The sequence below is a fragment of the Strigops habroptila genome, chromosome 10 (genome assembly GCF_004027225.2).
Source record: "Strigops habroptila isolate Jane chromosome 10, bStrHab1.2.pri, whole genome shotgun sequence".
NCBI classification, from domain to species: domain Eukaryota; kingdom Metazoa; phylum Chordata; class Aves; order Psittaciformes; family Psittacidae; genus Strigops; species Strigops habroptila.
Genome location: NC_046359.1, coordinates 11,682,342 through 11,699,141, shown reverse-complemented (window position 1 = coordinate 11,699,141; position 16,800 = coordinate 11,682,342). Strand labels below are relative to the sequence as shown.

Genomic DNA, 16,800 nt, shown 5'->3' with positions numbered 1-16,800 from the left:
TTCGAGCACTGCATTCAGCCACAAGACCACGGCTCAAATTCAGTGTCTGTCAACAGCTTTAACAGATGGGGTTCATCTCACCAGTTTTAACCACCTCATCTAAGCTACTCACTTAAGCTTGTCTTAAGCAGGGGAGAGATGCATGTCCACACAGCTGTTCATCCCGTTAAGACAAATAGGTAGGCACCATTCTCTGGAGATACTAGCTTCCCCCTGTCCCATCACTCGCAGAAATGCCTAGACATTAACTATGCAGCTAAGATTAGGTGACATGAAATCACAAAAACTGAAGGAGTTCAGCATGGAAATTCACCAAAGTATTTCCATAGCTATTTGCCATGGTTATTTAACTTGCAGCATTCTCCGTCAAAATTAACATCCTACTTTGGGTGTAACGTCTGTTTTCTTAACAGCTGAAATAATTAGGATTTTCTATCTATTGATTCTATGATACATAACACCAAAAAAAAAAAAACCAAAAAAAAGAATGCTAAGCTTTTGTTCGATTGACTTTTTACTGAATTCATTTGCCGAAAGGTGTGAGGAATCAACCATCTATCCCTACTTTGCTTCTATGACACAATCTCAAGACAATTTACATGACTTTGCTTTTCCAAAAGTAAAACATACTGAGCCTGGTGTAAGGCTCTGCTTTTATCACAAATTAAGAAATAGGGGGGAGAAAAGTTTTCTCTACATTTTTAAGTCTCTGGTGGATTAGAGAAAAAGATGATCCAGTGTCTGGATTTAGTAGATCTGGATTTAATTTCCCATGTGGATTTGAGTAAAGTCCTCATTTACAAAGAGCAGAACAACATTATTTTTTGAATTTATAAAGGTACAGTGGGGGTAAATGCATGTCAGGTCAAGAAGCATCTGCACTTTGACAATAGATGCAACTTGAACTTATTTTTTAACTGAGAGTGAGGAGTGTGTTTCAGTGAAGACCCTGGATAGATCTCAAAGTACCAGTTTATTTCATTTTTAATACCTCGCTTTGTCACTTAAACCACACACCCCGCAGGCAAAGAGATTTTTCCACATAAACCTTCTTGGAAGAATGAAAGATTTATTTTGCTTTTCAGAAAACCACAAAGCATTTTACAAGACAAACCCTACTACAGTCTACACCCCATTACCTCTAACAGGGGATTAAAACATTCCAGATAAGAAGGTCTGCAGAACATGGTAACATAAATTCTATGGGGGGGGAGAGAGGGGAAAGAGGAGGGTTTCTGAACCTAAGCCAATCTTTGCAAAAGTACAACTGTTGTTCTCCCCCACATCTCCGGTGGTATTTTATCAGAGATTACAGAGAGTTTAGTGTTCTGCAAAAATGTCTCCAGCAGCCTGGGAGTGGAAAGCAAGCATTTTGTTTCTGCTTTTCTCTTATACTGAAAGAAGTTACTTCTCACCTGCATTGTAGTATTGATTGAATGATTACTTTCTGCCTGGACCTGTGGTTTTTCTTCATAATTTGGCCACTGACTCTGAGCTGGACCCATTCGATCCTGGGACTTTGAAGCTGGGAATGTGAAATATTCCCTAGTATACGTCTGTGTTGGGATGGGATAAGCTTCAGGTCGTGGGGGCAGAGTCTGTTCCTGAAAAAGGTAGAAAGAAAGGTAGAATTTTCTAATCACACAGTATGGAATCTTATTCTAAACATGCATTTTCCAAGTGTTTTTAATTTTGGCTCAAAAGAGCATTATTCATCTGGAGCAGGAGATAAAGAGGTTGTCTAGTATCAAATATACTTGTGGCTATGAGTCATGTTTTTATGATCTGAAAACAAGTACAGAATGTTGTACAAACCTAAGAAATCACAAGAACAACTTCATGAACAAAATCTAATGAAATCAAAACTGTCTCAATCTTTCATAAGCTGTAATAAGCAAAATCCCCACCCAGTCACTAGCACCAGCATTATGTTCAAATAGTTAAGTGAGACACTGGTTTGACTCAAGCACACTGACGCTATTGATAGCCAAGGAAAGTTTAATAGCCAACATTTTGCTTGCCATTTCTGACCTCTGTACAAAGATTTCCAGTGGAGACTGAGGTTATTTTGGTGGTAGTTCCAGATGCATAAGCATTCTTTCCCCCGGGGCTTGGAGGCTGATCTGTTGGAAAATTAAAGGAAGCATTTACATGACTTAATGATGATTTACATAACTTAATAAAATAATATTATTCACAAAATAACTATGATTTTTCCTCTGAATAGTTTTAACAAGAGGCTTGCTGCAAATGTTACTATTACACTGGCATCTTAATCCATTTTTAAAAACAATCACCCCCTTTTTCAATTCAACAGCCTCTAAAACTAGTGGAGGAGGCATCTACCCCTTAAAGAAGCATAACCTTACTTACTTGCTACATTGGGGCTGGAGCGATGATCGGCTCTGTTCTTCATTAATCTATCATCCCCTGGCAGCTTCTTTGGTTCACTGTACTCTGTCCACGGCAGCTGAGGACTCTCAGGTGACCCATTTTGAGTGGAGTTGTTGTACAGCTCAAACCCTTCACTCTTTGGTCGAGGTTTACCTGAGCCACGGCGGTCAGAAACTGTAACAGTTGGATATGTATTTTCCCCCTTCCACTTATATTAACTACTGCCTAGAATATTCTTTTTCAAACCAGAGCTATCTTGTATTTGTAATTAAGAATGAGTTCCCAGTAAAGCAAATGCTAGATTTTAGAAGCTCGACTTCTTCAGATACACAGTCCCACTCCTGTATCGACCATATGGGATTCCTTCAACTTGCATGCTTCAAAAGAGCTTTTGAAAAGGTACCACAATATTTGGAAAAGCCAAATGTGCTTTACTGAAAAGTCTCTTGCTGACTCTCAGAGGCATATGGCATCTGGGATGGTGTTGTAAACTGTGATAATAAGGATTTATTCTTTTAACCCATTCTTTTCTATACTGTAGTACTGCCCCATATGTAGAAAACAAAATTATGTCTTTTACAACATTATTTTACGTAAGACTTGAATATGTCTTTTGTTAGATCACTTAAGTAGGATGATAAAATATAACACTGGAGAAACACCTGAGAACTTATTATCAGGCGCAGAAACTTAAGAAGATATGTTTCAATATTTCTACTTAAAAAAAAAAATTCAATGGCAAAACATGTTCCATGGGCTTCTGTTTCTATTTATTTCTCTCTTAGTAATTACACTGCATTCTGTGGTTACAAGGAAGTCATATTCCGAGACGAGAAGAGAAGCTTCCATGAAAGGAATTAAAAAAGCCAGTGAAGTTTAATGCCCTTTGTATTCATTATATTCCATTTTTAAAATAAAAATTATTTCCAACCAGAACTGTGTTTAAATGCATAATTTTTAAAAGGTACATATGCAAAGCCTTTATTTGTGATTAGACTAGCATCATTTCAAATAATATTGAAAAAAAAAAACAGATGAACTTTTGATAAAAAAGGAAATGCTGCTTTTCTGTGCAATGACGTTTCTTTTCTAATTCAATATTTTGGTAATATTTGGCAAGCTACTGTGAATTATCCTATTTTCTGTGTTCTAAGACTTATAAAGCTGCTACTGACATAAACAATGTTAGCATTTTTACCTCTTTGCATCATTGGGGATGGCTGATTAAGCAGGGTTGCAAGACCATGGTAAATTGCTCCTTGTTTTGCTACTTCTAGTGTTACTACAGAACCTGTCCTAGTCATAAGTTCTGCTGCCCTGCAATAAAAGCCAAAGCAAACAAAACAAAATAAAATTAGGCACTGCATTATGTAGTTTTTCTTACTATCATTTGGAATGTTATGATTACTCACATTTATTCTAGTAATCTTTTGTTTGACAAAACACACTTTTTCTGATTAATATTTAAAATCACTTTGAAAAAAATTAGAAGATGATGACTAGAAGATATGCTGATTAAACAGACAATACCTACAGGCAAGCACTATTCCCAATTTCTGCAATTAAGGTTGGAAGCCAAAATATTTAAAATCAGAGCTAAATAAAGTTTGCTCAAAACTAAAGCCCAAACATGTAATACATCTCTTCTAGCTAGATAACCCGTACCATATACAGAAAATATTTCACAAAGTAGTAGTTATAAAAAGCCAAGACAAAGCCTAACATTAAAAAATAAAAAAGAAAAAACAAACAAAAAACCAGCCCTTTACAGTAAATTTTTTCTCTGGAATTTTCTTCACGTAAAGATATCCAAGAAAAGCATTCCATACCTTTCCTGGGACAGGCCCACCAAACTTCGACCATCCACACTGAGCAACTGATCCCCTGCAGCCAGACGACCATCCTAAATACAGATTCAAGGGAGAAGAAAATTCATACACCAATGCTAACATGGTCTAAATTAAAACAATTGTTTACACATACTAGTAAACAAAGGATTTAAAAGCATTTCCAAAGGATCTTTCTACCTTTGAACTTCTGATTTTAAGAATATTACTAACCACGTCTGCAGCACCTCCCTTCACAACAGACTTGACATATATTCCAAGTTTGTCTTGACCAGCACCCTACAGAGAAAGAGGCATTAATACATTACATTTGTATTTGATCTCTTAAGCATTCCACAAGTGTTAATCAGAATTTTACAAGGCTAGGTAAACCTCTAAGTTCTCATTGCTTTTATATATCCCCAAATTGGAAAAAAACAATTATACAGAAGAGTTATTCATTTAAAGTCAAAAGAAAATTTTAATGTTGCACCTATTGAACCTGCAAGCATTGTTAGAAGAATACTTGGTCTTAATGCAAGCTTGAATAAGAAAGAAAATACATTAACTAAAATTTACATTTCAGAAGTTTGTTCTAATCCCCTTCTAATAAGAAATACTTATTTGCACTTTTACACAATTATTTTTTTATACCTCTATGTATTATGTTCCAAAAGACTGCAGTTTCCCTTGCTAATAACCAAATGAAACAAGGTAAACTGCAGATTACAATTAAAAGAATTAGAAATGCTTTTTACGTTGATTGTAAAAGGACTGTAGAGGAGCTAGCATAAAGGAACAAACAGTGCTGCTAGCTTTACAATAAACGAATAGATATTATATTTACTAAGTCTTCTGGAGCTGACAGAGCAGATATTTAAGTCTACTGCAAAACCATGCAATTTTGTTCATAAAACATCTGCCACAGAGTATTATGCTAAACTTGGAAAGGACTGTTAACAGTGAACTTATTGCGAGGCAACCAACACATTCAAGATGAGAGAACATAAGCATCTATTCAAGCCATGCTGTTGCGTCATCCACATGCTCCAGTTTACGAGACACCACACAGATCAGTCTAAATGTTAGTACCACAAACCTTTAAATTGTCACTTATAATGTAAGACAATGACTTCTGATTTCATTATCTGCTATAGCAAACGGTGCCTTTTTACTCTGCGAGTTGCTTGGAAGAAGACCGCCATGTTTTCAACAGAGCAGTTTTTAATGTAATGTTGTTTTCTAAAATAACCCCCCAAGTTGCTTTGATATTGAATATGCAACTTCCTCCTCCTTTCCCCGCCCAGCTTTCCCAACTCTTTTCTTTTGGCAGCAATTGCTCCCACTGTTGCAATAAAGTAAACTAAAAATCAAATTATTCAAAAACTAATGTTGCACATGGTTTTCTAAGCGAGTGAAAGACTTATTTTTATTCATTAAATCTTGAGTTAATCCCAAAAGTTTGCTCAAAAGCCACAGAAAAGGAATTCCTTCAAGTCCCATGATTCCAGATTAACATTCTACACGTCCAAATTTTTCATAATAATTGCTTAAGCCATACTTACAGGAATAAAGGGGAAAAAATAGGCAATAAATAACTGAAGTAAGGACACTTTCTTTGTATGGAAAGACTTATAAAGGCAATTTAAAAAAAAAAGTTACTTTTTTGTTTTTAAAGGGCTCTAAACGACAAGGTAACTGTAGAATATTTTTAGCTTTATATCAGAAAAATTGATTAAAGCTGTGAAAAACGCAAGTCAGAAGACAGCTAGATAAATATAATGAAAAAATGAAATCATGCTTCAAAAATCTCTTCTTTTCCCCAAGCAACCAAGCAGCATGGGCCAGGGATGATCTGGTTGCCAGAATACCTACACTTCCAAGACAGACATGGCAAAGTTGTAAAGCCAGGAATGCTTCATGACTTTAGGGTGACATGGGCTAAGAAGGAACTTGTCCTTGTATATGAATAACTGGGTCAGCAATGGATAGGAAGTTGTTAGTTTTCACAATGAATGGAAGTTTTCAGAGAAGCCCTAAATGAATGTGCTGTTCACCATGCTCATAAGCGTTCCAGAAAGAGGGCAAACAATAACGTAACTCTGTTTACCATATAGAAAATTTATCAAGTGAAAACCAAGAGCTGGAGAAGGATCACATGATGCAGAATACTGGAGCAATAATGGGGGGAAAATGTATTTCACTGGTTCAAATGTGAAGTAATGCTCCAACCTTGTAAGGGACCAGTCCCCATCAGGACACTGTCAGCAGAACCAGTTACCACCTCCCCTTGTTGGGAACCAAAAATTAAGATGACTGGTTTTATACGCTCCTTCCTCTGCCTCCAACCACTAAATATACCTAGAGGCAAGCTCCTTTAGTTCCAAAGGGCAAGACAGTCAAGAGCAACTCACCCACTCACCCTTGTAGTTATAACCTCATGCATCATGTAGTTATATGTAACTGGAGGGACCGAACAGCTGCTTTTCTTAGTGGCCAGACAGAGCAAGACTAACCAGAAGCCTCTGAAGCCGCCTGGGACTGACGCTGCTTTTAGCCAGTCCTAACTTCAAAAGATGCTGGCTTGATGATGATTGTTAGTACGCATTAAATGAAGTTGAAAACTTCTGTTTAAGCCCATGATATGCGCACTGTTTTGCAGACGGTGATGAGATAAACATTTCAAATTGCACAAATACCCATATAATAATTTCTAAACTGGCTTTAGCTCCTTGAGAAAGATCTTTTCAAAGCTGTATTCCCATACCAGCTCAAATATCTAGAAGCCAACAGAACTAATAGAAAAGAACAAACAAAACAGAAACCATCATGGTCACTAAACATTTAAAAGATTCACATTCAGAAACCTTCATAATTCTGACTACTCCATTATAAAATAACACCAGCAGAACCACGAGGCTCAGAGGATAACAAAGATGATGAGAAACATGGAATAGCTTTCTTGAGAGAACGAACTAAATAGACATGGACTCCTCAGCTTTGCAACAATCAAAGAAATGAAGGTCTACGGTATTATGAGCGGCATACATCGGATTATTTATCATCTTTCTAATCAGCCAACAAAGAAACTTTTCTTACTCGTGCTATCATAGCTAGCATATTTTAAAAAGTAAAAACCAAAACCAAACAAAACACAGCAACAACAAGGAAACCCACCCAAAATATTTTTCATAGGATTTTATAATTAAATTGGGAAACTGCCAGGAACAAGACTGCTGCAGATACTGAAGTGTAAGCATACACAAAAAAGATCACAGATTCATGGTGCTATAGCCCTTCAAAGGCTTTCAGGAAACAAAAACACCAAAAAGGAAAAAAAACCCCCATACAGATATAATGCACTCTGAAAGAAATTCTGAAACTACAGAAAGCTAGAAACCAGGAGGAACCATCTCACACTTTCTGTTATGTTCTTTGGCTAAATACCCCACAGCTGGAGGATACCAGTTCAGATGGATTTTTGTTCTAACTGTTCCTGTACTCTAAAGCCTTATAGTAATTCTTCATTACAATTTGAAGGAAATGACATTTTATTCCTTGCTGCTGCTTCTTTGATGTTTCTCACGAAGCTTATACAGTTTGTCAATCCCTTTCCTGTTTTTTAAGAGACGTTACAAACAGATGTGTTAGCTCCAAGCCATCTCACTTAATAGAAAACTAATGAATTTTGAAAGCATAAAAAATGATGTAAAAATAAATCTCTACAGATTATGTAAAAAGTCTATCAGCTACCACATCTACTCACATATTATTAGGACAAATGAGTTCCTTCTCTGCCTAATTCACGTGCCATTTAACATGTTTCTATCAACATGCCAGTGCTCTTACTTACACTTGGGAAGACTTCTCACTAAACATCCTCAAAGTTAACTCATCATCTTCCTTCAACTTTTACCCTAAGCTTCATAGTCATTTGAATCCAAATTCTTAATTTCTATTGAAACAGAAGAGACTGCATGAGAAGGAAATATACAGTAAATAAGGACACAACAAGGATGTTAATATGTAGTTAAACATGCATACTAATCTCCAAAGTAGGCAAAATTCTCATACAAACCACATGGATTTTTCTCCTATCATGTACTGACATTACAATAAAACAGGTTTCTTTGTAAACTGCTTATTAACCTTTTGTTTTTTTAAAGGAACATGAAGGTCAACTTAACTAAAACTTTTCCCCTACAAAAAAGACAGAGCAATGACATGTGTGTATCAGTAACAACAACATGGTAAACATTCTTTTCACTCACTTAATTTTCTCCAATTCTGAATACCAAAAGTATGTGTATCTGTAAAGCCGTTAACCCAAACAGAAGAATGCAAATGTAGAAAAGTTAGATGACTGCAGAAAGCAAGAATGTAGGAAGTATGAAAAGATGGTTTATTCCCTTTCCCAATTAACATGCTGGAACCTACAGCACATTTTCTCATATTCACACAGCCAAATCCAGAACACCCAAAACCATTTGGCCCTTTTAAGCCTGCTACAATTCTCTGCTTGAATACAAGATTTTTATGATGTTAAATTAGCCAAAGGACTGAGTTGGATAATACAATCTAACCTTAGCTTTTGAGACAGCCTAATAAGAAAAAAGTCACTTTCCACCACATCCGCTTATCATCTGGGCCATCTATCAAGCAACGCATCAGTGTACATACTTGTTTTACAATTAGAGTTATTTTGCAAGCCCCTCCTTGCTCTAACAGGATTGCGCTCAAAATATTGCATTCGCTTAAAAAATTACTGTAGAAGAGGTAGCATTAAAAGAAAAAAAATTACAGCTACTTTTATGGAGTAAATCAGACCAGTGAAGACAAGAAGGCGATAAACTACAGTGATCTAAAAAAAAGAAACAATTACTCCTACATCAGAAGTACGTAAAATTGAGGATGTACAAGACTACAGTAGTGATGAATTATTAAAAATGACAGAAGGAAGTATTTAAGGAGAACATATTTTATTGCTATGTCACAAGTTTTATAACTCAAGACTTCCTTGTCAGTAACAAACAGAGGAAACTTTGGCTCACATACATGATATCGGCCATAAAATCAGAACATGCCATATAACACAACTGTAGATCAAGTAGCAGTTTGAACAACAGGAACATCAGATATAGTCTTCCTAATAGCAGCATCGCAGCTGGCCCACAAGCTGGTGACTCAATCACCATGGAAGCATTAAGAGCAGGCAGAAGAAATCCCGCCTGCTCCTCCTTCCCATTTGGTATTTGCCAGGACAAGCAGCTGTAACTGCATGGTGGAAACAACAGGCAGATCCTTCCAGCAAGCGTCAACACGCTGCTGGGTTCCCAGGTAAGCCACCAATGCCATGCCACGCCACACCATGCCACATAAGGACCTGCCACCAAGTGATGGGCTGGAGGTGCTGAGACACCATGCAGCCCCACCAGTACCCCAATCTAAAGGTATAAGAGCAGGAATGAAGGTCTGTCTGTTGATGAGGTGATAACCTCCAAACAATTAAGCTACTCCCATCCTCAAACATCATACTACTCAAACATCATAATCCACAACTAGCTTAGGTGGATCATGGACTAGATGTACTTTCTGGGAGGTTAGTCATATTCCTGTAGTTTTAGATCTGTCGGATTACCTAGTTATTTTGATACCTGTAATTAGAATTAAAACTATTACAAAAACACTTTTCTAGTTGTTAGGAACAACAGCAAGATCGTAGTAGTAAGTAATTAAGGAAAAACTATGCCTCTGCAAAACGTATCTGCAGGTATGGCACCTACCCAAACTGGTAATGCTCCTGCCAGTTAATAGGAAAGTCTTGTCATTACTTGTTCTAAACCATCATTTGCCCATACCTGCTTAGCTTCCCATACTTTGTTTATCACTGCAATAGAACTGGAGCAAGGAACAGCTTCCAGTAAAGACTGGCAGAACCACGTGTGATAAAAGAAAGGAATACACTTCAGTAACATTTTTTTAAAAATACGTTACACATATCAAAAAGTACTTTTATTTACATAAAATGCAAGAAAGTTCTTAATGACCTTTCAGTACCAAAAATTTGTCTTAAATACATGAACATTTAAATGGTTTCAAGCTTCACATAAATAGCAACAAGAAAGAGTAGTCCGAAAGTGAAGGTATCTTCACTTTCCAGTTATAGTTTGACTGAATCCACAAGAAACTGTCAGAACTACTAACCTGCTCAAAGCAATATTCCAATTTAAGTAGCTTCAGATGCCAAGATTACATGTGAAAACACTCCAAACGGTTCACATAAACCATCAGAGATTTTTTTAAAAATAAATTATTTTCAAGACTTTCTTGGATTTTGCCTAATTATGCAAACATTTTAAAATATTTCATTTTAATAATGTAGCTATCATATATGCATCTATGTATATGCATATACAAATACAACTTGTTGAATTATTAGGATCTGGTATCTCGTTACATTTCAAGGATGACACTGGTTACCCAAGTCGTTCACAGAATCATAGAATGGTTTGGGTTGGAAGCGACCTTAAAGGCCATCTAGTTCCAACCCCCTGCCATGGGCAGAGACACCTTCCAGTAGAGCAGGTTGCTCCAAGCCCCTGTGTCCAACCTGGCCTTGAATACCGCCAGGGATGGGGAGCCACAGGTTCCTTGGGCAGCCTGTTCCAGTGCCTCACCATTCTTTTTTGTTACGCTTCTGTTGTACTTTATAAAAATGAAACAGTTCAAAAGCAGAATGAATCCCCCCTGAAACTAAAACATCTTCAAAAACATTAGGACAGAAATGTAGCTATCAAGCCTGATACTAGCCATAAGGCCTGAAATCTTTTATCTGCCTACACCCAGAGTAGAATTCACTGATTTTTATCAAGGCTAATTCTCTGATCCCAGACTCTTAAGTTGACACAGAAGATCTCTAAGTTTTTATAAACATCCTTAAAGGCAAGTTTATGCAACAGAATCAAGTCTCAGTCTGACCTCCCTGGCAAGTAATTAGTCTAGAAGCATTTAAATAACCCAAGCTTGTAAGCATTTTAAAGAATATCAGTTTACTAAACTATGCAGTCGGTTTACAAACGTACTCTCCAGGAGGCAGACCCAAAAGGTTTCTGATCACCCAAACACTCACATTCCCTGAAGCTGCATGCATTTTTTTAGGTTCTATCTGGATGAGTACATATTTACCTATTGCATGTACTGAACGTATTACATCTACGACTCATTAAAGCTACTTGCTGTCAGCCCAGAGGAATGAGAAAGGACAACTTTGTAGCTACTGGTCCCACCTCCAATGAAGGCAAACTTCTCTGGACTTGCAGATCAGAAAAAACCCCACATTTTGTCAAAGAAAGCAAAGGACTTGCTTGTCTTGAGACCAATGCAGAGACTGTGGAAATCAGTCATCGTTAGACAAAATACTTCCTAGCATGCCCTATGTAATTTCCGAATATAAATGAGGTGAACCAGCCTACTGTATGTAAAACTGGTCTGTTAGTTGTGGCTACAGCTGCTCTGAGTCACATTGTACCCTGACTTAAAAAGAATTTAAAAGTGACCCATGTTCCACATATGTAAACTTCAGCTTTCCCCTCTCAAATCCTCCTCCATGGCGGCGGGGAAAAACACAGAACATTTTTGGAGATGGAGACAGTACGGTCACTAGTGGGCAAAACACTTCCAATTAAACAAAACAGGCAGTGGAGGTTCAAACTTTGCTGACAATCAACATTATTCACAGGTAAAGAAACATTTAACATCTATGACCAATTCCATTGCAGCTTTAAGTTGCATTGGGTGGGAAAACAGATGAAAAACAAGTGCCTTACTATTCAGAGGGAAAAAAGCTAGATTGCAAGCAGTACAGTATTACAGGACTAAAGCATCTGACAACTTAACTTTACATCCAGTGTATCCAGAAGCTCTATTTATAAAAAGTCTCAAAAGGAGTAAAAAGACTGAAAAGTTTTGTTCTTCTCTTTAAAGAAATAAGGTTGACCTGTTACTTTTTTTACAGAAGAATGTTTGCAATCAAAATTGACCTGTGCACAAAGCAAGCAAGTTAATATACTATCTATCTTACTAAAGCATGCTTCTCCCAGGAGATAAAAGACCAAAGAAGCCGCAATGTTCTACAATGGGCTTCCCGAAATTGCACTGATTTTTGGTTTTCGTTTGTTGGGTTAGTTTATCAAATTATGGTATTTAGAAACCTTAAAAAGGCAACTACCATGGAAAGCAGGCACACTGACAGAAAATAGCTGTAGCTGCGTGCTGAACAGAAGTATATATATTTGTAACAACGCAATTTCTCTCACACTCTGAAAATTGGGTGCTTCTAGAAGACATCTCCTTTTACAAAAGCCAAAGCAACTAAACAAGCTAGCTAAAGCAACTGGCCTGAAGTCTCATTCTGAGACTGGAATCAAGTTTGCAGCAGTTCCTACCTAACTCTACTTTACTCTTGCTCTCATGAAATGGGAAAACGGGTAAGTAAAGGGAAAATGCTTAATATACAACATTTGTAAAAGACTAAGCAAGTTTTATTCACTAATATTTCTTAACCTTTCTGAAAAGGAAGCCTCTCAATATAAATGCTGCAACTTCAGATTCATATCATACTTTACAAACACATAACAGCACTCTTCATTTTTAACAAAAGAAACTAAATACACAAGCCTTTTGATTTCATTTCTCTATTGTTTTAAAAGAAAAAAATGGTTTTGAGCTCAAGGAAAATACACTGCTTGAGCTCTATTTCCCCAAACAAGGGTTAACTTTTCAACACACATTTGCTATAAAAATACTCTATGAGCAGTGACACACTAAGGGCTATTCAGAGTTGTGTATGAATCTACAAGTTGTATGGCAGATTCTGTGATGCTCTTCCCTGCTATGAACTAACGCCTCAGTTTAATTAGGTCTGTGGATAGGGCTTTACAGGCAAGACATACCAGGTAATCTGTTCTGGGAAATAAACCACCCTGTATCTCCACACTTCTTTGAAGAAATGGCTCTTGCCTCTACAGCCAAGGATGACTCACAACCAAACACCCCCTTTCCCCAGCACAATCTTCCTCATAATGCTGCTTTACAGTTTCATATGGATACAACTTAATCCAGTATCAGTGCATACACTGCCATGTACTATTAAGCACTTAAATTTCGACTCCAGCTGAGAGTATTATTCATACAGGTAGAAGTCCACACAGAAACTGTTCACTTCTGAAAGTCTCCTACATTAGTAAGAGTAAAAACTTTAAAATTAAAATGCTGTATTAATATGTATCTAAACAGAATTTTGGAAGTCATCTGAATGCCAGAATTGAATGAAGTCTGGTAGAAGAATTCTAGCTAAAGCATACGTGCACTCTAACTTTTTCAGGCTTGATACCTAGTGCCTGCATACAGAAGGTATCATCAGTGCAAGGAGAAACTGGCACTTGAATTTCAAAACCCACCCTGTTCTGGAAGGCATTAAGTACAAGGGTCTGGGTCACCCATTTGCAGTATCAATCTGAACATAAGCAAATGAAAAAGACAAAAATACTCTACTTAAGCAGAGCTGTGGTCTCACAGCTAGTGAGAAGAAAAATCGTGCTGTGCTGGCATAAGCTTTAGTTTTTACACAGCATATGAAAGCATTAGCGGAGTTTTATAGTACATCTACAGGGTACCAAAATTTAACCAAAAACCCTGCCAGAAGTTATGAATCAACAAGAAACAGGCAAGTTGCTAACACTTAGTTACTTATTTGTTCATAGTGAAGACTAAACCGGCAACTTACACACCATCTTGCTCCTGCGAGACTGAGAAATCTGTGTTCGAAATGACAAATACTGTACTTTTACTTGAAGTTCTGCCTAAGAAGCCTGTTAAGGCAACATCAGTAGTTCAGACTGCTGATGTGAATTAGTATCAAAGATTAAAACCAGAACAACTTCTAAACATTACTCAAACATTTCAATTAACTCGTGCTGGAAGTAAAGGGCAAAAATTTTCCTTAGATACTCAGAAAGCACAGACACAAGAAGACTTCAGACACCAAAGTATCTGAATCTTAAGAAATCTTAAAGCCTGGAATACAAGTAAGGAGCTAACAAACAGTTAAAAAAAATATTCCCATCAACTGTTTATATTTGCAGACACAGAGTAAAGAGAATCAAATTTGTATATTATGCTACCAGTGTTATCAACAAGGGGGGGGGGGGGGGGGGGGGGGGATTTCTAAATCAATGTTTAAGCCTGTTCCTTCTACACAGATCTCCTACAAGGTATTTGTAGACCAAATTTTCAGAAAAATTTCACATCCAAACTGATATTCCCAGTAGTCTGAAACCCTCCCTAAATTTAACACCTTAAACTGACTGTTAAATATAAAGTGATGAGCAACAGTTTAGAAAATAAGAGTAACTTTGAATGATTTAATTAAACCTTAAGAACAAACAAGGTGGCCAAATAAGAAAAACTTACTAAGATGCCACAGACTTGTTTTCAGAAAAGCCTCTTCCCCAGAATATTTATTGATGAACTGTCACACTCAGTGTTTGAAATGCTTTTATTAAAAAAGAAACACCTCATCACCATCTCACCCTACTTTAGCAAGCGCTCTGAAAATATTTAATCTGACCAGCTGTTAAACCCCCCTACAAAATACACTGATTTATATGCCAGTAGGGGCATATACATCTGTATTTTAAAGTGCTTGTATATATTTTAAGGTACCTTTTTCTTTTATACTAATAGATGATGACTGAGCAATAAGTTGAAATGTGTCTTAAAGAACTAAATCATAGCATACTAATGAACATAACCAGCGTGCAAAGATTAATCAACAAAACCTCCTCTGTCATTCTTGCAGAACACGGTGATCCTTTCTTTGGTGCAGCAGCAATCTAAACTGAATTTAAATGCCTGTACTCTGGGAATGTGTTGAGCATAAGATATCCTAACTGCCATGTATTTGCATGTTCTGGTCTTTCAGAAGGGTCTACAGAGTATTAAAAATCGTACATATATACTGTTTGGGGATTCATTTTCAATTATTCTAAGATTTTATAAGGGGAAATCAGACTTTTAGAGGAACCTGGATTAAAGCCAACTAAATATGACAAGTAAACAGACCACGGGTCATGCTATTCATGCTCTGCCACAGTAAAACAGTAGTTACCACACCTGAAACTTTAAATATTAATAGACACTTCCACAAATGTGAGAAGTGCATATGAAGAACAAGCTAAAAAATTAGTTCTTTCTAGATTTTAGAAAGTTAGCCACTAACATCTGACTATATTTAACTGCATGCTGTATTACATCGTTGCTACACGAACAAATAACTACTGGCAGGTTTAAACAAGCAAGAGAGCAGGAAAAAGTACAGGGAGAGTATTTAAAACTTCAGAGAAAGTCCCAACAGAAACCTGAACAGACTTACCATGGATTCTGTTCTTCCAACAACAGAAAACCACATTTTGATCTCCGGGACTACAGATCCTTGAAAGAAAAAAAACAATTCTCCACTTCTCTTCCAGCCCTCAACAGCAACCACGGCTCTAGTCTGCTTGATTTTCCAAGATACCCATCAAGATAACTCGGAGCTGGATGCTATGACACAGGGTAGCGTTTATCAACACCAGCTATAACCAATACAATATTCAGGCTCTTACGTAATCAGTTATGCTGTTTCTGACTTCCAGTTACTTTAGAGGCTTTATTAAACTTTGAAAACTGCTAGAGGAAAAAAAAAGAAAAACAAAAAGGGAGCCCTTTTGTACAAAAGACAAAACCCCCTCCAAATTAAACAGGAAGTAATGTGCTGGCCCCCAGATGGCTAAGAAGTCACATGCGAAAGCCCCCAAAAAGCGATATATTTTTAAAGTAAACTGCATACACATACTGCTTCCAAATCATCTGGATTTCATAAAAAGTTAACCACAATGTGTTTGGGAGTCTGGCAGCTTTTAACATCAAAATATCTTTCAGGGTTACAGCAACCAAAGTCCGCACACAACCTCAAAAAGCAATACTGTTCCCGATGCCCGACCACTCCTACCAACTACATTTCCATATATACCTATTACAAAAGCTACTGCTAATAAAGCTACGGGAATATTACTCTAAGAAAACATGCAACACCTACAAAAGGGTAGAACAACAAGTTACCTTTCTGGATCACATCTGGAACTATACAATTTAACTTTAAATAAAAATCTGTGCAAAGTATTCAGTTTAAGAAATGCTATTAGGTATTTTCTCAATTTACAAAAAAAACTAACCAGCCCCCAAACACACACAACAATGTTTACAGTACTCTGGCAGCTAACAGTTGTTTCATAACTGAACTTGGTTTCTCTCGTATGTACGCATACAGCATACATGCTTACTACATGGTTGCTCAAAGGGGCTGTCCTGCCTCAGAAACGCCCTCACAGCAAAGTAAGGTGAATGCGCAGCATTTCTGCTCTCCGGCACTCCTGGCAGGCCTCTAAAACTTCTATTTCACAGCTATATGTATTTTATTTAATTAGAAGTAACACACCTAAACATTTCACCTGTCATTAGGTGGAAAGAGGATCAAATACAA

At 37.0% G+C, this 16,800-nt stretch overlaps 1 protein-coding gene across 20 annotated transcripts in view; it reads right to left on the bottom strand.

Annotated features, from left to right (window-relative positions):
• The window catches only part of AFDN (afadin, adherens junction formation factor), a 114,423-nt gene that overhangs the window by 18,785 nt on the left and 78,838 nt on the right, over positions 1–16,800 (bottom strand). For 18 of the 20 annotated variants that reach the window (XR_003993455.1, XM_030499345.1, XM_030499353.1 and 15 more), the window contains 6 exons: positions 4,455–4,520; positions 4,224–4,297; positions 3,593–3,711; positions 2,374–2,568; positions 2,032–2,123; positions 1,416–1,604 (listed from right to left, as the gene is read on the bottom strand). Coding sequence is in view for 19 of the 20 variants with exons in the window: in XM_030499345.1 (XP_030355205.1) it covers positions 1,416–1,604; positions 2,032–2,123; positions 2,374–2,568; positions 3,593–3,711; positions 4,224–4,297; positions 4,455–4,520 (735 nt within the window). In the remaining variant the exon portion in view is untranslated. The remainder of the gene's footprint in view (positions 1–1,415; positions 1,605–2,031; positions 2,124–2,373; positions 2,569–3,592; positions 3,712–4,223; positions 4,298–4,454; positions 4,521–16,800) is intronic. The other 2 variants (XM_030499354.1, XM_030499348.2) reach the window with 1 other exon arrangement.